Source organism: Callithrix jacchus, chromosome 6 (genome assembly GCF_049354715.1).
Source record: "Callithrix jacchus isolate 240 chromosome 6, calJac240_pri, whole genome shotgun sequence".
Taxonomy (NCBI): domain Eukaryota; kingdom Metazoa; phylum Chordata; class Mammalia; order Primates; family Cebidae; genus Callithrix; species Callithrix jacchus.
The window spans coordinates 95,520,687-95,544,884 of NC_133507.1; the positions used below are offsets into that span (position 1 = coordinate 95,520,687).

A 24,198-nucleotide genomic window follows, 5' to 3' on the forward strand; every position below is an offset into this window, starting at 1 on the left:
GCTAGCCATATGCAGAAAACTGAAACTGGACCCCTTCCTTACACTTTATCCAAAAATTAACTCAAGATGGATTAAAGACTTAAATGTAAGACCTAAAACCATAAAAACCCTAGAAGAAAACCTAGGCAATGCCATTCAGGACATGGGCATGGGCAAAGACTTCATGACTGAAACACCAAAGGCAATGGCAACAAAAGTCAAAATTGACAAAAGGGATCTAATTAAACTAAACAGCTTCTGCACAGCAAAAGAAACCATCATCAGAGTAAACTGGCAACCAACAGAATGGGAGAAAATTTTTGCAATCTATCCATCTGACAAAAGCCTAATATCCAGAGTCTACAAAGAACTTAAACAAATTTACAAGAAAAAAAACAAACAACACAACTGTATCAATAAGTGGGCAAAGAATATTTTATTTTATTTTTTTTATTTTTGAGACAGAGCCTTGCTCTGTTGCCCAGGCTGGAGTGCAGTGGTACGATCTTGGCTCACTGAAACCTCTGCCTACCAGGTTTAAGTGATTCTCCTGCCACCACTACAGTCGCCTGCCACCATGCCCAGCTAATTTTGTATTTTTAGTAGAGACGGATTTCCTCATATTGGCCAGACTGGTCTCAAACTCCTGACTTTGTGATCTGCCTGCCTTGGCCTCCCAAAGTGCTGGGATTATAGGCATGATCCACTGCACCTGGCCTAATTTTTTGTTTGTTTGTTTGTTTTGGGACAGAGTCTTGCTCTGTCGCCTAGGCTGGAGTGGAGTGGTGCGATCTCCGCTCATTGCAGCATCTGCCTCAAGAGTTTAAGAGACTCTCCTGCCTCAGCAGCCTCCCATGTAGCTGGGATTACAGGCATGTCCCACCAAGCCAGGGTAATTTTTATATTTTTAGTAGAGATAGGGTTTCACCATGTTGGCCAGGCTGGTCTTGAACTGCTGACCTCAAGTGATCTGCCTACCTTGGCCTCCCAAAGTGCTGGGATTACAGGCGTGACCCACCACACCTGGCCAAAAATAATAATTTTTATGTGTGGGGTTTCTTTAACATGAGGTTAACCTATGTTAAATCAAGGCATCAGTGATCTATACCAAAGTCTCAAGAGGGAGGAAGTAATATGATAATGTACGTAAGAGCTTGTTTTGCTATAGAAATACCCAATATAAAGCAATTAAGGCCAAAACTAGGAAAGAGAAAGTCCAGAAAATGAGAGAGAAATACCTTTTTCAAGTTTGCAGTAAATCAAAAATACTCTTTTTAAATGATACAGAGATATTGTCCGACCCTAATTCTGGATTCTTGGTACTACTGTCAACCTTACCAACATCTATCTAGAGGAAGATTTGATTGTATTCAATAAAGATAAGGCATCCAAGTTCTGTCGCCAAAAGAGACTCAACTATTAAACAAGACTCTAACATCCCATATTCAATTCCATTATGATATAGTTATTTGATACCAAATTCCAGTATGGCATATATCTGCTATGAGAACCAGAAATGACAACTCCAGTTCATCAAAATTAACATAGTAATTCATTAAAAATTACCTTTGAGGATCCTAACCAAAAAATAAAGAGAGATAAATGTATAGATTAAAAAGAAAATTGTCCCTATTCACAGATTACCTGATTATGTATGTAGAATATCCAAAAGAATCTACAAACATATGACTAAAACTGATGAGTTTACCAAGTTATGAAATTCAAGGTCAATATATAATAACCATCTGTATTTTTATATACTAGCTTGGAAAGTGAAATATTTAAAAATACCCCTTACTACCATAAGAAAAAGAAATGATCTAGGAATAAATTTAATGAAATATGAGCAAAAATTCTACCTAAAATACTTAAAAACACTGCAGAGAAATATTAAAGACCTAATAGAGATATATCATATACATGGATTAGAAGACACAATACTGTGAACACATCAATTTTCCCCAAGTTAATGTATACATTCAACATGATCTCAATCAAAACCCCAGTAGGCATTTTTGAAGAAATTGACAAGCTGATTCTAAAACTAATATGAAAATTCAAAGAACCTAGAACAGTTAAAATAATTTTGATGAATAACACTGATTATAACACTTACTTTGCTATAATAATTAAGACAGTATAGTACTGGAATAAAGAAAGACAGATCAATGAAATAGAGTCCAGAAATAACATTCACGCTTATACTTGACTTTACAACAGAGGTGCCACTGGAATTCAGGAGGGAAATAATAGTCTTTTCAACAAATGGTCCTGGAATAATTAAATATTCACATGGAAGAAAACAGGAGAGTATCTTTGGATCCTGAGAATACCTTGGGATAGGCAAAGATTCCTTTGACCAGACACAAAAAGCACTAACAATAAAATTAAAAATAGAGACAATGAACTTCATCTAAATAAAATTTGTGCTTATCAAAATACACAGTTAAGACAATGATTAGGTGGCTGGACACAACAGCTCACACCTGTCAACTCAGCTCTTTAGGAGGTCAATCATGGAGAATTACTTGAGGCCAGAAGTTCAAGACCACCTTGGGCAACAAGACCCTGTCTCTAGTCCTAGCTACTCAGGGAGGCTAAGGCAGGAGGATCACTTGAGACCAAGTGTTTAAGGCTACAGTGAGCTATGATTATACCACTGCACTCCAGCCCGGGTGACAAAGCAAGACGCTGTCGCTAAGGAAAAAGAAAAAACAGAAAGAAAGAAAGAAAATGATTAGAGGAAAAACATGATTAGAAAATGACTAGAGGACAGAAATGGATTACAGGAAAAACAAAATATATACCTGAAAAAGGACTTGCAACAAGGATATACGAGGGTAACAAAAAAAAACTGAACAATCCAAATCTGTTAATGAGCAAAAGACTTGAATAGACAGGAGAAAGTGCTATGAATGACCAATAAACAGTAATTGTGATTAATTACTAGATGAAATACTATCAATAGTCATCAGTGAAATGCAAATTAAAACCACAATGTGATACCATTTCACGCCCAACAGAATGACTAAATATAAAAATCTGTCAATGCCAAGTGTCAGAAAGAACAGAGGAACTTGAAATCTCATACACTGCTAAAAGCATAAAATGATAAAACACTTTAGAAAATAATTTGCCAGTTTGTAATAAAATTAAACATGTAATTCCTCTAAGACCTAGCAATTCCACTCATAAGAATATACCCAGATAAAAGAAAGCAGATATCTACAAAATTCTCCACAGAAGCTTTGATAATAATAATGGAGAAATGGAGACAATTTAAATGCTCACCAACAGGAGAAAGGATGGTGTATTGTGGTGTAGTCATACAATAAAAAGAATGATACATACAATATGGGTGAATTTTTAAATCCTCATGTTCAGCAAAAAAGTTAGATACAAAGAGTGCATACTGTATGAATCTATTTGTAAAAAGCTCTAGAACAGGAAAAAACTAAAATACACAGTGAAAGAAGTCAAAACTGTGGTTGCCTCTGGAGACGAGAAATAAGCAGTCTTTCTGTGATAATAAAAATGTTCCATATTTTGATATGAATAGTGGTAACATGTTTATATACATTTGTTAAAACAATTATATATGTGAGTTCTGTAAACTTTGCTGTGTATAAATAACCCAACTAATTTAAAAAATCAATAAAATATCCCTTAAAAATGAGATGATGAAGCAGTGTTAAAATAACTTCTGAGGAAAACGTGAGGGTTGGTGAGAGAAAGATGCTCTTTTTCCAAAAGAAAACACAGTAATGGCAATTATGCATGACAACATGGTACTAATCATCATAATTTGGCACCAGCAATCCTTTCCACTTATCTTTCAACCTACTCAATAAATATTAGGTAACTAAGATAGAGTGTAAGCCATAACTTTGGAGGGCCAAAGACCACTCCCTTAGTTAAGCCCTTCACAATATGTTTCCTAGACTGTTTTAGTAGACTTCCATCCTTGTTACACATGGTTATCTTCCTAAAATACAAATCTGCTATTTTTCCTTCTCTGCTTAAAATATTTCAGCAGCTTTCCATAATCTATAATAGTGACCTCTATCAGTAAAAATCTGATTATACACCTCATATATGTATTTATTTCCAATTATGTATTATAGTAATATGTAATCGATACATTATACATATTGTATAAAAACAAAAAACTTCACATTAAAAGGATATTAAAATGTAATATAATTACAAGTTATAATACACAAATGTTTCAACACGAGCACCTCCAAGATAGCCAAGTTACTCACGTTGGTGGAAATACAAAGCTTACAGATCTGACCCCGTTCCTTTTCAGTTTTACCCCCACAGCTACCTTCCCTTGCCCTTGTATTACAATTATGCTTAACAACTTGTTTTTCCCAGAGGCGTGCTTTCTTTTTACACCTGTGCATAGGTTATTCCTACTGCTCTTCTCTACTTCATTTTTTTTTTTTTTTTGAGACTGAGTTTCACTCTTGTTGCCCAGGCTGGAGTACAATGGCTTGATCTTGGCTCACCATAACCTCCACTTCCTGGGTTCAAGCGATTCTCCTGCCTCAGCCTCCCGAGTGGCTGGGATTACAGGCATGTGCCACCATGCCCAGCTAATTTTGTATTTTTAGTAGAGATGGGGTTTCTCCATGTTGGTCAAGCTGGTCTTGAACTCCCGACCTCATGTGATCTGCCTGTCTTGGCCTCCCAAAGTGCTGGGATTACAGGTGTGAGCCACCGCGCCCAGTCCCATTCTTTAAGTAAACTTTTAACTCATTCTTCAAAACTCAACTTAAATATTAATTCCTATAGAAAATCTGCTTTTGATTATTTTCAAGCAGTTAGTGATTAGTTCTCAGCATCTTGTTCAAATACAAGAACGATACCTTATTCTAATTATTTGTTTGTATGTCTGTTTCTCCATTAGATTGTGAAAAGAAAAGACTACTTACTGCTTTATTCATCTTTGCAGCCTAGTACTTAACGGTACCTACATGCTTAATATGTATTTAAGGAATTACCTTTCTTCAGAACTAATAATAACCCCGATAATTTCCAAAGGTACTAGAAAATAGTTCCTAACCAGTATACTATCCAGTAACATATTGGATATCCATATACTGAGTAATACATACACTGTGATCTAATAAGCTGAAATAGCACACAACCCCATCCAAAAGGTATTCTTGTCTTGAACTGCTGCAACAACTAGATATGTACATGCAAAAGAATAAAGTTGGATCCTTTCCCTACTCTAGACTTAAAAATTAACTAAAAATGGATTGCAGATCTAAATGTAAGAGCTAAAACTATAGATACCATCAAGAAAGTAAAAGGATGACTCACAATGGTACATGCTGCAACATAGAGAATCGGGGATGTTTGCAAATTATGTACCCCGAAAGGGACTTGTATCCAGATAAAGAACTCTCACAAGTGGATAATCCTCAGGGAAAAGAATAAGCCAGGTATTGATTCAAGGAGGCATAAGGTACACTGGTTAACACAAATAAGCCTTCTTTAAAGGGGCCAAGTACCCTTTAGCATCATCTTGGGTACTTAGATCTAATAGGCACTTGGCCTACCTTAGCAGTCAAAATCTATATTCCTTTCTGAGCCAGTTTGGCTTCATTTTAAGCCTGTGTGGTTTAGCATTATTCACAATAGTCTAAAGGTAGAAGCAACTCAAGTATTCATTGACAGATGAGTGAATGGATTTTTTTTTCAGACACAATCTTGCTCTGTGGCCCAGGCTGGAGTGCAGTAGCACAATCTCATCTCACTGCAACCTCCATCTCCCAGGTTCAAGCAGTTCTCCTGTCTCAGTCTCACCAGTAGCTGGGACCACAGGCGTGTGCCACCATAGCCGGCTAATTTTTGTATTTTTAGTATAGACAAGAGTTTCACCATGTTTGGCCAGGCTGGTCTCAAACTCCTGACCTCAGGTAATCTCCCTGCCTCAGCCTCCCAAAGTGCTAGGATTACAGGCGTGAGCCACCAGTCCCGGCCCATTAATGGATTTTAAAATGTGGTATATACATATATGGAATATTATTCAGCCTTCAAAAAGAATGAAATTCTGACACATGCTACAACGGGAATGAACCTTGAAGATACCACGTTAAGTGAAACATGATAGACCCAAAAGGACAAATATTGTATGATGCCTTTTATGTGAGGTTGTTATTGATTAATGGGTAGAGTTTGTTTGGGGCGATGAAAAAAATTCTAGATATAAATGATGGTAATGACTGCACAACAATGTGAATATATTTAATGCCACTTAACTATATACTTAAAAATGGTAAAAATGGAAAATTTTATATGATGTATTTTGCCACAGTAAAAATATATATAAACTCTTGTGAAGCACAAGACATTCAAAGTAAAAGAAAAATGACAGATGAGAGAAATTATCTGCAACTCAGAGTCAGCATTCATTAAAAATATAAAAGTCCTTGCACAATCCAATGAGACAGCAGAAAATTGGTCAGTGTATCTACCATGCCATCAAAAAGGAAATTCTAATGTCTAATAAACACTAAGGAATGCTCAATCTCAACAGTCCTCAGGAAAATATAAAAATGAGATAGTTTTAGTCTGTTATATTAGCAAATATATAATGAAAATAAACAGTATGAACAGAGTGAGGATATGGGTGCTTTCATATACCATATGTGGAAAGAGTATAAATACAATCAACTATTTTGGCAGAAAACATGGCTGTATTTATCAAAAATAAGAATCATGTCCTCTTTGACCTTGTAATTCTACTTTTAGAAATCTGTTACAGAAATATTCATACAGATATGCAAGAGTATTCACAAGGAGAAGGAGACTGGCGGGCTCAAATGAAAATGCTTACAGAGACTGATACTCAGTGATCCCACAACGAAATAAAAATTTTTGATCCTATGAATCCCACGAATTTTAGTTCCTCACTCTCAAATGAGTGCACTGAGATCATCAGATATTTGAAGAAAACCCTCATATGAAGGAAACAGTGACCCCCTTCTCCCAGAAAAAGGAAAATATGCAAGAGTACGTAGAACAATGCTTATCCCCTCCAGGTTGCCCTAAGGACACTCCTCCAGGTAACTGCCAACAGTGCAGAAGGCCAGGCCACTAGAAGGCAAACTGCCCAAATGAGATACATTGGGAAGAGCCCTGCACAGCGTGCCCCTCTGCCACATGCTCAGTCACTAAAAACAGGACTGCCTGAGGGCCAAAGGGCCACCAGGACAATACCAACCACTGATAGCCTTGAGCTGAGGGGTCTCTCTTCTCTAGCTGGCTTCCAAATCAGACACTGTCATCAACAAACAAAGCCAAGGGTAACTCTGTAGGATGCAAATGAAATTATAAATTTCCCTTTTGGATTCAAGAGCTGCCTACTCTGTACTAATCTCCTTCTCTAAGCAACACTCCTTCAAATCCTATTGGGTAATGGGAGCAAATGGCACTTCCTCCTCTCCCTCCAAAAGAAAACAAATCACACCCCTTTATATCACTTAAGGGACCAATTACCATTCTCCCACCAGTCCTGGGTAATGTCTAAATATCCCACACCCCTTTGGGGCAAAAATATACTTTCTAAGACGGGTGTCTGCTTAATATTTACCCAATCTCTGAATTCATTTCTCCCTCTAATAGCTCTATTTCTCCTGGGAAAGCTACCTAAATCTTTAACCAGTACTTCAACCTAGATAGTCCTACCCCTGGGGTTAAAAATAGTCCACACTTATTCAGACAGAAACTAGCAGAAAATCTAACTGAGCAATCTCTTGAGGGGGAATAACTCCTACAGTATATAGATAACCTCCCTATCTGCTCCCTTTCACAGGCTTACACAGAAACATGTAATACAAGCCATAAATTCCTAACAGAAGAAAAACTTCTATAGTATGCAGAAAATCTATCTATCTCCTCCCCTTCACAGAAGGTTCAACAGCTGCCTACTCTGTACTAATCTCCTTCTCTGAAACACATAGCAACATGTAATACAAAGCATAACTTCCTAACAGAAGAAAAGTAACTTTTGTCTAATTCAAAAGCTATAAAGGTAAAGAGGTATTTTCGGTGAGGAAGGCTTTTAAAAAGACATGTTATATGAGAAAGGATCTTATATGGTAAATTCTTGACCTAAAGTAAAATAACTGGTTGTTTAAAAATAAAGGATGCTTAGGACAAGTCATAAAGTCCAAGCACATAATAGATGGTCTACGTAAGTCAAAAGAAAATCATGACAAGAAATTTATTTATTTTATTTTTTTGAGATGGAGTTTTGCTCTTGTTGCCCACGCTGGAGTGCAATGGTGTGATCTCGGCTCACTACAACCTCCACCTTCCGGGTTCAAATGATTCTCCTGCCTCAGCTTCCTGAGTAGCTGGGATTACAGGCATACGCCACCATGTCTGGCTAATTTTTCGTATTTTTAGTAGCGATAGGGTTTCTCCATGTTGGTCAGGCTGGTCTCGAACTCTTTACCTCAGGTGATCCACCTGCCTCAGCCTCCCAAAGTCCTAGGATTACAGGTGTGAGCCACCACCCTTGGCCAGGAAATTTATAAAAGGATTATTGTATATAATTAAAACATAATAGTCTCTATAAAATTGGTTCCCTACATTGTGTCTAATTAAGCACTTTTTCATTGAGTTTAACTTCCAAGTTATCCAAATGAGCTTTCAGTAAGGAAAAAGTCACACTACAAAATGTTTTTCTTTGCCTTTTTGATAACTGGCTTAAAAAAACAAAACTTTATCTTCCAGAATTCCACAGTTTCACCTACAATGATGCTGCAAAGGGGTAGCAGTCTCTCCCTAATGATGTCTTCTATCTTTACGAATCTCCCCTTGATTGAGCTGAACACTAGTTTCGCCTTAACGTGCTCCCCCTCTCTGATAAGTCCCTTCCTCCAGCAAGATCCAATACCTGGCGGGGCATGATGGCTCATGCCTGTAATCACAGCACTTTGGGAGACTGAGGTGGGAGGGTCACTTGAGGTCAGGAATTTGAGACCAGCCTGGTCAACAGGGTGAAACCCCATCTCTAGCAATACAAAAAATTAGCCAGGCATAGTGGTGTGTACCTGTAGTCCCAGCTACTCAGGAGTCTGAGGCATGAGAATTACTTGAACCCCGAGGTGGAGGTTGCAGTGAGCCAAGATGATACCACTGGATTCCAGCCTGGGTGACAGAGAAGACATGAAAGTAACGTAAAGTGAAGTAAAGAAAAGTAAAGTAAAGGGAAAGAGACAGAGAGAGATAAAGAAAGAGAAAGAAAGAAAGCAAGAAAACAAGCAAGCAAGCAAGAAAGATCCAATACAATATCCTAAGTCCCACAATCCAGAACAATGACCTACAGAGCTTCCTGACAGACCCAACCATTGGCAGGGCCAGCGCCATAACCACAGTTAGCAGGAAGTGGTTACAAAATGAGACCTCCACCCCCAATATCAAAGACATTATTGTTCTACTGGGGGGGAATGTGGACTCCTGATAGGTAAGCAACAAGGAAGGGTAGCATGTAGCCCCAGGAACATGACCTCATCCTGCAGCCCCCTCAAGCCCCTCCCTCTTTGCAGACAGCCCCTTCTCTGCTGTGCTGCACCTTGCACCCTTGTAACATATCTTTGTATTTTCATACTTTCTCTAATAAATCCTCCTTTTTTTTAACCTATGACTGTCTTAGTAAATTATCTTACTACCTGTAATGCCAGCCCCAGCCAGTCGTACCAACAACAGAAAGGAATTCAAAGACAGGAGCCTAAAAGCAGTTTCTGTGACTATTTTAGTGAAATATGAAACCAAACTAATTTTTGTAACATCAAGTAATTATTATCCATTCAAATATTTTAAATAAATAAAACTGCTTTCCACTGATTGGGATTAGCATAATATTTTGGACAGGGGATGAAGATAGGGGATAGACATTGGAAACAAAGGGGAAAAAAAGTAAATAATTCTGGAGCATTTAACATTTAAGGGCCAGTAAAATGAAGCTCTGGGCCTCAAAGCCAGGATACTAGGATTAGAAAAAAGGATAAGAAGGTAGAAAGGTATGGAGGACAAATTTCACCAACTTAAAAACTACCAGTCCTATATGTGAGTAAACCATTGCTTCTACACAGACCTGTAGTCTATCATACAAACTGTCACAAAAGCACATGTTCAAGTAAGCCTTTGTATATATATTCTGTCAAAATGAAATATGTTAATTTTTAAAATAACAAATATATACCAAAATATTTTTAAACATTAGCTTTTATTTAACCTTTTTTGGGGTCATGGGCTCCTTTGAGTATCTGACTAAAGCTGTGGGCCATCTCCAAAAAAAAAACTGTGCATATTCAAAATCAAAATTAAGAATGTATACAATTGTCAGGCAGTGGCTCATGCCTGTAATCGCAGCACTTTGGGAGGCTGAGGCAGGCAGATCACCTGAGGTCGGGAGTTCAAGACCAGCCTGACCAACATGGTGAAACCCTGCCTCTACTAAAAAGAGAAAATACGAAATTAGCCAGGCATGGTGGCACATGCATGTTCTTCTCAGGAGGCTGAGGCAGGAGAATCTCTTGAACCCAGGAGGCAGAGGTTGCAGTGAGCTGAGATTTTGCCATTGCACTCCAGCCTGGGCAACAAGAGCAAAACTCCATCTCAAAAGGGGGGGGGGGGGGAGAGAGAGAGAGAGCAAGAGAGAGAGAGAGAGAGAGAGAGAGAGAGAGAGAGAGAGAGAGAGGGAGGGGGAGAGAGAAGGAGAGAGAGAGAGAGAGAGAGAGAGAGAGAGAGAGAGAGAGAGAGAGAGAGAGAGAATGCATACAATTTAAAGACCCAAGACTCTGTATTAAGAATTCCTCTTACAGCTGGGCACAGCAGCTCATGCCTGTAATCTCAGCACTTTGGGAGGCCGAGGCAGGCAGATCACCTGAGGTCGGAAGTTTGAGACCAACCTGATCAATGTGGAGAAACCCCATCTCTACTAAAAATACAAAATTAGCCAGGCCTGGTGGCACTTGCCTGTAATCCCAGCTACTCAAGAGGCTGGGGCAGGAGAATCGCTTGATCCCAGGAGGCAGAGGTTGCAGTGAGCTGAGATTGCACCATTGCACTCCAGCCTGGGCAACAAGAGCAAAACTCCACCTCAAAAAAAAAGAATTTCGTTTATAGGCCAAGAGTTTGAAATCGGTCTGGGCAACAATGCAAGACCCCATCTCTACTTAAAAAAATACAGAGAGAACACCCATTATATACCGTGTAAAGCCCTTCTATCCACAATGAGCCAAGTAGCTTTTAAACTGGTTGAACTCTAATTGCCTGAATAGCTCCAAGTCATTAGTTGCACATGTTGACCTAAAAGAAGAAGCTGAGGCAAAATTAACAGAGGGACATTATTTGGGCCAAAGTTGAGGACTGCAGTCTGGGACACATTTCCAAATTGCCCTAGAGAGTGCTCTGTCTGTCTACCTCTGTTAGAAACAGGTTTTTAAAGGAAACAAGGAGTGAGCTGATACCAAGTTGTCTGACAGGAATTCTCATTGGATTACAGAGATAACATTGATTAGTGATTGGCTATACATTGTTGAATTACAGGGCATGAGTTACAATGTCCATCATATGGCATTTTATGGCTTTTTGGCATAAATTAACCAAAAACCCACATGGCAAATGGCTTCAAGGTAATTATTTAGCTCAGGAGAGGTTTGACTGCTGTTACATTTTAAATGACTATCTGTGCTGGATAATTTAAAGAAGCTCCCATTCCTCAAATAAAAAGTTTTTTCTTCCTTTCCTGGAGGGAGACACAGAAAGAATGACAGCTGAATTAAAATGATTGTGGAGCAAAGAGAAAAAGGATTTAACAATCTGGAGGTGAGGGAGGACAGGGGGAGAAGGTTGTTTTAATAAGCACGAAGTGGGGGGGACAATTCCTATTGCACAGTAGGCTCTCTACAAATAAATGGGAAAAAAATGAATAAAACAAAAGAACAAAAAGAAGTTGTTGACAAGATGAAGAGTCTTTTATGACATGGCCCCAGAAGTAGGGAGAGAAATGTAATATTTTATTTGCTACCCTGTAAGCATATTTTAAATACATCCATTCTATGGAAAAATGCAATTGAAATTCTCACCAACCATTTTCACAAAGTTTTAGAAAATGACTCATTCATAAAACTTGCCAATTTATATAAAATTCATTAGAAGGAAAAACCAAATTACTAAATCATAAACTAAAGGGAAAAATTACTAACTAAAGAAAAAAAAAAAAACACTTGTAAAGAAAATGGTTAATTATAAAACTAAATGCAGAAAAATTAAACTACACAGTTACTTTAAAATGTACCAGACCATCCACAAGACTTCCCATCTTCTGTATAATGCTTTTTAAAATGCTACCATCACCATATTTAAACAAAATTCTCAGGTAAGTAAATGTGGTCTGTTTATACTGGGTATCTTATACAAAGGGAACATGACAAGTTCAAGGAGTTAATCATGTATTCTGGCGAGTCAATCAACAAACATGACCAAGCACACACCAGGCAATGTGTTGTGTAATAAATGAATTATGAAATTAGCTGTTATTACTAATGATACTGAATTACACCCTCTGTATGCCAGACCATAAAAAAGGTTAAGAGTCTCAGCAATAGAGATGTAATTGCCAAAATCCCCCATAAATGATTATGGTTTTATTAATTTATTTTTTGTGAAAAATCTTTTTTTGTTGCATTTATTATAACAAAATGTGATTCCTACCAAGCCAAGTGGTAAAATTTAAGTTAAGGCATCATGTACTGAAAATGAATGTTAATTTATGAAAAGCTCTCACAGCAGACTAATGTTTGTTGTTTAAAATTACAGAGAAATTTAATTATATCAATCAGTGTCTAAAATAAGTATGGACTTCTTTTTTGAGACGGAGTCTCATTATGTCACCCAGGCTGGAGTACAGTGGTGTGATCTCAGCTCACTCCAACCTCTACCTGCCAGGTTCAAGTGATTCTCCTGTCTCAGCCTCCCAAGTAGCTGGGATTACAGATGCCCAGCACCATGCTCCACTAATTTTTGTATTTTTAGTAGAGATAGGGTTTCACCATGTCGGCCAGGCTGGTGTTGAACTCCTCACCTCAGGTGATCTGCTCACCTCAGCCTCCCAAAGTGCTGGGATTACAGGCGTGAACCACGCACGATGCCTGGCCTTTTTTTTTTAAGAAAGATTTTTACAGTCTACTTGCTTTAGTAGCATACACCCTAAACAAAATTTAAGTTTAAAGTGAAATTTATAATGCATATTGAAAATTTAACTTATCACACTGAGAGAATAATCTATCACACATTTAGTTATTGTATAATAACTAAATGGCAAGCAAATCATTAAAAATATATAAAAGAGGCTGGGCACGGTGGCTCATGCCTGTAATCCCAGCACTTTGGGAGGCTGAGGCAGGTGGATCACGAGGTCAGGAAATAGAGACCATCCTGGCCAACATGATGAAACCCCCTCTCTACTAAAAATCCAAAAATTAGCTGCGCATGGTGGCGCATGCCTGTAATCCCAGCTACTAAGGAGGCTGAGGCAGGAGAATAGCTTGAACCAGGGAGGCAGAGGTTGGAGTGAGCTTAGATCACACCACTGCACTCCAGTGGCAATAGTGAGACTATGTCTCTAAAAAAAAAAAAAGAAGAATATATAAAAGAATTAGGAAATAATTGAACTAAAAATGTCTACAGAGATATTTTATTCTTATCTATCTCAGAATTAAACTTGAGCTTTTTCAGTCAGAATATATTACATAAAGCGTTTTTTCCCCTTGCTAGGTGCTATGTTTTTAGCTGCTAGGTGGTCTAAGAAACAATGAATCATTTTTATTGCAACAGAGTGCTAAATAATTCTATGTTTATATTCTACTTTACTTAAGCAAATATCATTTACTAGAGGCATCATTGCTGCCTCTAGTAAATACGTGTAAGAGAGGCCAGGCTCAGTGGACCATACCTGTAATCCTAGCACTTTGGTAGGTCAAGGCGGGAGAACTGCTTGAGCCCAGGAATTCAAGACCAGTGGGCAACATAGTGAGACCTTGTTTTTATTTTAAAAAAAGTTTTTAAACCAATTAGCTGGACATGGCGGCATGTACCCGTAGTCCCAGCTACTCAGGAAGCTGAGGTAGAAGGATAGCCTGACTCTAGGAGGCCGAGGCTATAGGGAGCCAAGATTGTGCCATCTAGCATGGGTAAACAGCAAGACCCTTTCTCTAAAATAACAACAACAATTGTTAAAGAAAGGCAAAAACAATAAATAATGACTAACAGTAACCGAGACAGCGCAAAGCCACAAAGCAAATTAGCAACAGAACCAGGATTCCAACATAAGCTGTAGGACTTTAGAGTGCATATTCTTCATCACCTATGCATGTTATTCTGCCTCTTAAAGATATCTCCTGCCATTTTTATATTACAGTAAAAATGTTGACAACAATAACAGCAAAAAACTCCCAATGAATGAATAGGGAATATCCAAAGAAGCTATAGACACTACGGTTACGATTTAAAGGAAAAGTAAAATAAAGAGGAAAAATACAAACTAGAAACCTTATCTTACATGTCCTATTCCAAATAAAGTTGTGAGCACCTCAGTGTTGCTTTCATTTTTATTTACTTCATTTGAGAAATGCTACATTTGCATCCCTGACTGATCCTCAACCTTCCATAGTATCAAAAAACTTCAGCTTTTATAATACATACACTCCCCCACTTTAATACTCCATAAAACACCTAAATGTTCTGAGAGAATGCAAACAAAGGAATCTAAACTATTTATGTAAAGTTTACATAAGTCCCAAATTTGACTTACTGTTTTAACTTAGTTTGGGAAGTTTCTAATGGAGAAAATTTATAATTCAAATTAATTTTAAATTTGCCATATGAACGTAAAGTACTAAAATGTTATGCCAATCTACTGAGTGGGTATGAAAAATGTGAACTCATTTCAGCACTATTGTAGTCATTATTCTTCTATTAATACTCTAAAGTTAATTCTTCTCCCATGAATTTTTCAGGGAGATACGAGTCAGTCACTGACTAAACAGTTCTATTACTGGATCATGACATACCTAAGCTTAACATTTCATTAAAAGTACTTAAAATTTTTGCTAGCTAAATAGAATCATAAAATTACAAGGTTAAAAGGAATTTAAAAGGTCATTTCTTTATTTCCCCTGCCTTCAAGAAGGATCATACTCATACTACCAGAAGTTTTACCTATTTTATAAAGCCCCAGAAAACAGAATTCCAAAATCTGCCTTAGAAACCTGTTTTAATACTCATTCTAAGTAATTTTACATATGCTTAATTTCTGAAACCAAAAGGACAGAGTAAAATAGAACCAACATGAGTTTTGAAGGCAAGACCTAAGTTTAATCCTCCTTTACCAAAACTACTGGCAAAATGACGCTGGTCAAATTACAGTACTAGGTGAACTCAAAGCATTGTTTCTTGTCCATAAAATGTGGTTATAATTAACTGCTGAAATCTGTTTAAGAATTAAGTAAACAGATACGGTCTCAACCATAGTGCATGATAGCTGGTGCTCAGTAATTGCCATTTCCTTCCCTTTTAAAAATCATTTCCCAGAACTTCGGGTTCTAGTAATGGCGAAGCAGCTTGGTCAGATAAACCTTCCTATAAAATCTAGACGAAAACACCATTTTTCAGTGCTCTGGAGAGACACCAAATGTAGGCAGAAACTGGGAAGAGTTTACCCGTGAAGAAAAGAAAGTGTATCTGACAACAAGCACTTGTTTATACCTTTTCATCCAAGAGCAATTCTCAAACTTTCTGGGCTCAGGACCCCCTTACACTCTTAAAAATTATTGGCCAGGCGTGATGGCTTACTCTGGCTCACTCCTGTAATCCCAGCACTTTGGGAGACTGAAGTGGGCTGATCACAATGTCAAGAGATCAAGACCTTCCTGGCCAACATGATGAAATCCCATCTCTACTAAAAAAACAATTAGCTGGGCGTGGTGGCGTGTTCCTGTAGTCCCAGCTACGCAGGAGGCTGAGGTAGGAGAATCACTAGAACCCAGGAGGCGGAGGTTGCAGTGAACTGAGATCACACCACGGCAGTCCAGCCTGGCAACAGAGCAAGACTCTGTCTACAAAAAAAATTACTGAAGATCCCACATTAGAAATTTAAAAAACGATCCTTTCAGAGTTCAAAGGCTTGACATTTTAAGTTTTCACACACACATATGAGATGTGCCTCCCTCAAATGTTGTCACGACATCGGTACATTGCCATCTGATGTGAAATACAAAAAACTGAAAAGGAAAAAATCATGATGAAGTCATTACAAATAATAATGGACTTTTTATATCTTAACATATAACTTCTAATGACATTTTCTGGAACAAACAAAAATATTAATGAGAAGAGTAGCCCTGTTCTACCTTTTTGCAAATCTGCTTAATGTATAGTATTTAAAAAGTTAACTGCATTTTCATATCTGCTTCTGCAAAGAATCATAGCAATCTATTATTAGTTGAAGTATATGAAGAAAATTTGTCCTCAAGTACACACATACCTAACTGGGGCAGGGGACCTGATGACCCCTTGCAAAGCTCTCAGAGACAGACAAGGGGTCCTCAGATCACACACTGAGAATTGCTGATCTAAAGGGGCATTTATCTGTGTATAACTCAGAAGCAGAAAGATACAGCTTTACTGAACTTAGGTGACACCAAAGTTTGAGGTTGGCAGGGCAATTCTAACATTGAGGTGTAAATTCTGGAAGCGAAGAAGCCAACAGTGGGTAAATCCCAAAATTTATATATAAATTGTCCAAACCTTGGCTATCTGCCTAAGTATGCATATGTAGAGGAGATTCTAGGGTACAATGACAATGAAAGAGCTGGAAAGAAAAGATTTCAGCTGCTGCCATCACTGAAAAGAGAAGGCAAGCAAACCACTTTAATTTAGCCAAGCAAACCACTGACTAGAAACAAAAAAATACTCTTCAGAGGAACATAACATAAATGTTATAAATTTTATGAATTAAAATTTATGTTTATATTATAAATAAAATATAGACTACATTTCATCTCTACACTTCATAATGTAAGCATGAAATTTAAAACTTACTGAATACACATACAAAAAAAAAAATACCTCAGAAAAAAAAAAACAGGAAAATGTGACCTATATTCAAAAAACAATAAAAAGAAACCAACTTCAAGAAGACATAATCATGCAACTGGCATTAGACTAGCTATAAAAAGTAAGCTCAAGGACTAAAGAAACTATTTTCAAAACAAACTTAGAGAGGAGGAATCTCAGAAAATTGGAAAAGTTTCATAAGAATCAAATGAATATTCTAGGCCTAAAAAGTACAATAACTGAATTGAAAAACAAGCAGGTGGGCTTAGAAGCAAGTTGGAAACAACAGAAGAAAGAATAAATGAATTCAAATCAAGAGAAATTATTCAACCTAAAAAACAGAAAGAAAAAGGACTGACAGCAGAATCTCAGAGACCCACCTGTGTGTCAGGATGAATAAGTCTAATGTTCTAATGTTAAGTACAGCTTAAGTCGCAGAAAGAGTAGAGAATGGGGCAAAAAATTTGAAGAAATCATGACCTAACACGCCCCCAATGTGGTGAAAAACAAAAACTTTTATCAATATAAATCTTATGCAGCAAAAATACAAAGAAAACATACCTGTGCACATCACAGTTAGATGGCTTAAATAAAATTTTTTCAAAGAAAAAAAATCTCAAAAGCAGTCAGAGGAAAACAATAAAGTCAAACAAAAATATGAATATATAGATATCTACCTTCTCCTTAGAAACTACAGAGAACAGAAGACAATTTCCATTGTAGTTTCTAAGGAGAAGGTACATATCTATACATTCATATTTTTGTATTATATAAAGATGTATTTCAATGGAAATACATCTTTATAGAACTAGAAAAAAATAACCATCAAGCCAGCACTCTTCAGCAAAAGTATCCTTCAAAGATACGGCAAAACAAAGATACTTTCAGGAAAACAAAAACAAAATTTGTAGCTAGCCAAAACTATGGCAGTTCCCCCAAAAAGCTAAAAATAGAATAATCAAATAATTCAGCAACTCCACTTTTGGATATAAACCTAAAAGAACTGAAAAGAGGAATGTGACAGATATTTGTACATTCATATTGATAGCAGCATTATTTATAATGGCTAAAAGGTAGAAGCAACCCAAGTGTCCATCAACACATGAGTGAACAGATAAAATGTGATATGTACATACAATATTTAATATTCAGCATTAAAAAGAAAATTCTGACATGTGCTATAACCCTGGATGAACCTTGAAGACATTATGCCATGTGAAATAAACCAGACACAAAAAAAACAAATACTGTATAATTCCATTTATATGAGGTACCTAAGTTAGTCAAATTCATAGACAGAAAGAGAAGAGTGGTTACCAGGGGACTGAGGGTAGGGAAGGAGTTCTTGTTTATTGAGTAGTTTCAGTTTGAGCTGTTGAAAAAGTTCTGAGGGTAGATGGTGGTAATGATTGTACAATAATGTGAAAGTATTTAATGCCACTAAATTTCACATTTAAAAATTGTTAAAATGGTAAATCTTGTATTTTACAACCAAAATTTGTTTTAATCAACATAATTTACCATATTCAGAAAATAAAAAAGAAAAACCATATGGTTACCTCAATAGACGCTAAATAAGATTTTACCAGCTTGAATACTCATTTACAACAAAAACAAAAAATTTCTCAGCAAACTAAGAAAAGAATTTACCCAGTCTTACGGACACCCAACCTGGAGTTAACTTAAGTGTTGAAGCACTGAACATTTCCCCCACCTCACACTGGTTAAGAGGGCAAGGGTGTCTACTTGCAACAGTTCTACTCAACATATTACTGAAGTTTCAGATAGTACAATAACAATAATAAAGGTATAAAAATTGGAAAGAAAGTAAAACTACCCCTATTTGTGTGCAACATAATTATTAATGTAAAAAAATGCAGAAGAATTAAATAATTATGATTAATAAGTGTCTGCCAGGCCTTTTAACAAAAAGTTAACATACAAAATTTTACTGTGTATCTATGTACTAGCAATGAACAACTGGAAAACAAAACTAAAAAAATTCCATTTATATTTGCATCATACAACATAAAATGCTTAGTAATAAATTTAACAAAAGATACACAAAACCTCTACCAAAACTACAAAATGTTGCTGAGAAAATTAAAGATGACCTAAATAAATGGAAAGATGTGCCATGTTCATGACTGGAAGTTTCAAGACTCTTAAAGTGTCTCCAAAGTGATCTACAAATTCGACACAACCCCAGTTACAGTCTCAGCATAATCATACTCCTTTCTACAGTAATTAGCAAGCCTATCCTAAAATTCATAATTGAAACAAAAAGATCTAAAATCTTGGGAAAACAACAAAGATGGAAAATTTACATTAACACCAGGATTTACTAAAAAGCCATTCAGTGCTTCTCAGCTGGGGCCAATTTTGTCCCTCAGTGGGCATTTGGCAATATCTGGAAACAATTTTGGCTGTCACAACTGGAAAGACATTACTACCACCTAGCAGTAGAAACCAAAGATACTATTAAATATTTTACGATGTATAAGACAGCCTCACAACAATGTGGCCCAAAATGTCAATAGTGCCAAGGTTAGGAAATCCTAAACTACAATGGATCAAGACAATATGGGCCAGGCGCAGTGGCTCATGTCTGTAATTCCAGCACTTTGGGAAACCGAGGCTGGCAGATCACCTGAGGTCAAGAGTTCAAGACCAGTCTGGCCAACATGGTGAAACCCGTCTCTACTAAAAACAAAAAATTAGCCAGGCTGGTGGTAGGTACCTGTAATCTCCGCTACTTGGGAGGCTAAGGCAGGTGAGTCACCTGAACCCGGGAGGCAGAGGCTGCAGTGAGCCGAGACAGAGCACTGCAGCCTGGGTGACAGAGTGAGACTTCATCTCAAAAAAAAAAAACAAAACATATATATGGTATTGACATAAGGACAGTCAAACAGATTAATAAAACAGAATACAGATTCCAGAAGTAGACCTCTTAGGTCAAGTATTCAATAAAGGTGACAAAGCAACTCAATGGATAAAGTGTTTTCCAAAGCAGGTTTTAGAACAACAGGATATGCATACGCAAAAGAAAGAAACAGCTGAACGCAGTGGCTCAAGCCTGTAATCCCAGTACTTTGGGTGGCCAAGGCGGGTGGATCACGAGGTCAAGAGATTGAGACCATCCTGGTCAACATGGTGAAACCCCATCTCTACTAAAAATACAAAAAATTAGCTGGGCATGGTGGCGTGTGCCTGTAATCCCAGCTACTCGGGAGGCTGAGGCAGGAGAATTGCCTGAACCCAGGAGGCGGGGGTTCCGGTGAGCCGAGATCGTGCCATTGCACTCCAGCCTGGGTAACAAGAGCGAAACTCCGTCTCAAACAAACAAACAAACAACTTGATCCCTACTCCCCTCCATATAAATACACAAATAGTAGGTGGAAATAAATCACAGACTTAAATAAAAGTTAAATGATAAGTTGATAAAGCTTCTAGAAAAATGCATTAAAAACATCTTCACAACCTAGCAAAACTACTGAGAAAAGGTTTAAAAGCAGAATATATACACAAAAAAAAACCTAAAAGAACTCCTACAACTCAGTAAAAACAAAAGCCAATTTTTTAAATGGTTAAAGAACTTGAAAAGACATTTCAGAAAGGAAGATAAACAAATGGCTAATAAGTGCATGAAAATTCAAAGTGGTCAGTATTAATATTCATCACAGAAATACAAATTATAACCAAAATGAGAAATATAAATTAAAAGCACAAACTACATACTCATTAAGATGACTAAAATGTACAATACTGCAAACAACTGATTGCTCGTGATAATGGAGAGCAACACAAACTCCCATGTATTGATGGAAAGCAGGTAAAACAGCACATAAAGCTCTAGCTGTTTCTTATAAAGTTACACGTATCCTATTATCCAGTGATTCCAATCCTAGGTATTTACTCAAGAGAAATAAGTCCACAAAAGGCCTCTACAATAATGTTCTACTTTATTCATAATAGTATGTCTGTTGTGAATAGTATGTCTGTAAGTGAAAGAAACCATGTATATTCATAAACAGACTACTTACTACACAGCAATAAAGAGAAATGAAATTCTGTTATGTACAACAACCTAGATGAATTTCAAAAACATTATGGTGAGTAAAAGATGCCAGGGACATTTATGGTCACTTAAATGTAAAATTCTAGAGTAGTGACAGTAGTTTATGTTTTATTTATTAAAAAAAAAAAAAAAAAAAGCTGGACCCAGTGGTTCACACCTGTAATCCCAGCACTTTAGGAGGTCAAGGCAAGCAGATTGCTTGAGGCCAGGAATTAGAGACCAGCCTGGCCAAAATGGCGAAAATACAAAATACTAAAAATACAAAAATTAGCCAGGCAAGGTTGCCACCTATAGTCCCTCCCAAATGCCCGTAGTCCCAGTTTCTTGGAAGGAAAAGGTACAAGAATTGCTTGAACCCGGGAGGCAGACATCGCAATGAGCCAATATTGCACCTCTGCACTCCAGCCTGGGTGACAGAGCAAGGCTCTGTCTCAAAAAAATAATAATAATAGCAGATGACTCGAGGGCAAACCAGAAAGGGTCACTAAGGATCTTCCTGGGGTAACAGAGATGTACTCTATCTTGATAGGAGTGTTAAGTTACACCCATGTGAACATTTGTCAAAATCAAGCAGTTAGGTTCTGTGCATTACAATGTATGTAAATCTTACCCCAAAAAACTATTAAAAATGTAGTGGAGGTAGGGGAGTAAACAGAGGTACCACTCAAACAAGAAATGGCAAAGTATTAATTGTTGACACTAAGTGATAGGTACATGGGAGTTCATTATACCATTTTGTTCACTTTATATGTGTTTGAAATTTTCCATGATTAAAGGTTTTGATAAAATAATTTTCCTTAATTCCCACTCAGTGGAGGAAGAAAACTAATAATCACTGTCCTTCATATAAATTAAAATCTAAGGAAGTCTCTAAACTTTCTTTTCTTTCCCAAACCATCCCTGTCCTTTACACTTTTTTCATATCCATCATAGTTACAGGTCACCTTGAAATCTGTCCCTATTTTCTGTACCTTATTTATGTATTACTATCTAGTAGGGAGAAATAGACTGAAGCTAACACTTCATTAGCCTCTAGTACACACCCAGCAGTCTGCTACCTACTTTAAGTATTACCCATTTAAATCCCAAAACAGCATTTAGCATCTAAAACTTTAACCCTTAGAGTGACTATAGTTAACACTAATTGACTGTATATTTCAAAATAGCTAAAAGGCAGTAATTTGTATGTTCCTAGCATAAGGATAAATATTTAAGAGTTCCCAAGTATCCTGATTTGATTATATGAATGTATCAAATTATCACATGTACCCCAAAATATGTACATGCATATCAATTTAAGAAATAAAAATGTTAACATTTCTTTACTGACAGCTCTCACTAGATTTATGTTCAATGGCAACCCTGATCTTATCTTGTTCACTATTTCTTCACATCAGGCACATAGCAGGTAATCAGTAAATACACGTAAATCAAAGAATGAAAGAATATCAGAGCTCATAAGTACAGTGGTTTAGCTCTCTTTTTTGGTAGTGTAAATCATTTCCCATTCTAGCTATATCCAGCTTATTCTGCTTTTAATCTTACTGGCATCAATATCAATTTAACAATCGTTTCAAGTATTTGTATTTGTTTAAAGTGGAATAGAATAACCCATGTTTGAAAGTGTCACATTTTCTCTATTTATTCAAACATGTAATGTAGTAAATCAATTTGTATATTTCAACAAGTCTTTAAATAATATATTTTTTATATGTGGTGTTAGTTTTTCTGTTCATATTCATACAGATAAAGAAAAAAAAAATCCTAACACTTTTTTTTAACAGCCTGGTTCTCATGATGTTGCCTGGCTTCCTAATGCATTTTGGCAGTCTCTTTTTTGATAGTATCACCATCATCACAAAGCTGAAAAACCCTAACCAATATTGAGAACTCAAAGTTCCTAACAGGGAAAGTTATAATTAAATTATTGAATTAATAACTACTGAGTTAATAAGTTATCACTGGGTTAATAACATTGAGCTGTAATATAATCAACCATTTTACTTCAAAAGAATTCATCTAACAAACTAAGCATTTACATAAACTTAAGATCAAATTGTTAGATCCCTTCAGTGAATCTAGGTTTGTTCTCGGAGTATATTCATCAGTAAACATTGGGGGTGTGGTTTATGAATAAAACTACCAATACTTTAGATTAGAATTTGAGTTCTATCTCAATTTCAAAGAGTAATTTTTTTCATTCTTAAATAAAATCCTCAAAACATCCATACGTTAAAAAGTTTAAAAGAGCAGGGGGATGTTATTAGTGATATTATAAAATACAAAAACTGAGTGAAATAGTTGTTAAGTAAAGTAAGTCGATGGCAAGTAGTAGATTTTTCCTCCTTAGTTAAGCAAAATACCATAAAAGCTGGTCATTGCAACGTTTTTCAACCAACTAAAAAAATCTTTTAAAAAAATGTTTTAACATTCCAAGGGACAAGGCAAAAGAGAAGCAAACTTCAGGAGAAACAAACAAAAAAAATCACTCACAAAGAATGACATTGTGTGTGTGTGTGTATGTGCGGGCATATATATATATATATATATATATATATATATATATATATATATAAAACTTTATTACTTAAACATTTCACAAATGTCTTACATATATCATTTGCCACAGATTTAAATCCAAATTCTTCCAAATGCCATTTGATGTTTATAGATTATACATAACTTTAAAAAACATTTAATTCAAATGTTCCAAATGCAGCAAAGGACTGGAAAATAGAGGTTTCAAATATTCGTTTAGAGACACCAGCAAATAGATCTGACCTTTTCAAGTGGCTTTCCTGAAGAATTTCCAATCAGTTTCCAGTCATTCAAGACTTCTTCAACTTTGGAAATAAACCTAGGAAGTGGGGAGAAAGCTTCTAAATACAACAGCACACATTTTTTTCCTATTATACAACTTCTTTAAAAAGGTATTTTTATATTTTAACAATTTAACCAGAGAGCACTCAGTACATTTAGTATTGCTAGCTTAATTT

The 24,198-nt window shown here is 36.5% G+C and overlaps 1 protein-coding gene and 1 non-coding gene across 13 annotated transcripts in view; one reads left to right on the plus strand and one right to left on the minus strand.

Moving 5' to 3' along the window:
• RAB3GAP1 (RAB3 GTPase activating protein catalytic subunit 1) overlaps positions 1 to 24,198 on the minus strand; it is a 100,601-nt gene that overhangs the window by 70,969 nt on the left and 5,434 nt on the right. For 8 of the 12 annotated variants that reach the window (XM_078327930.1, XM_078327928.1, XM_035305053.3 and 5 more), the window contains exon 3: positions 23,984 to 24,059. The exons of the other annotated variants lie outside the window; for them this stretch is intronic. Coding sequence is in view for 4 of the 8 variants with exons in the window: in XM_035305053.3 (XP_035160944.1) it covers positions 23,984 to 24,059 (76 nt within the window). In the remaining 4 variants the exon portion in view is untranslated. The remainder of the gene's footprint in view (positions 1 to 23,983; positions 24,060 to 24,198) is intronic. 12 annotated transcript variants of the gene reach the window in all.
• On the plus strand, positions 16,172 to 16,275 carry LOC118155190 (small nucleolar RNA U13). Its single transcript, XR_004745404.1, has one exon. It is a non-coding gene; the product is annotated as a small nucleolar RNA U13 (small nucleolar RNA).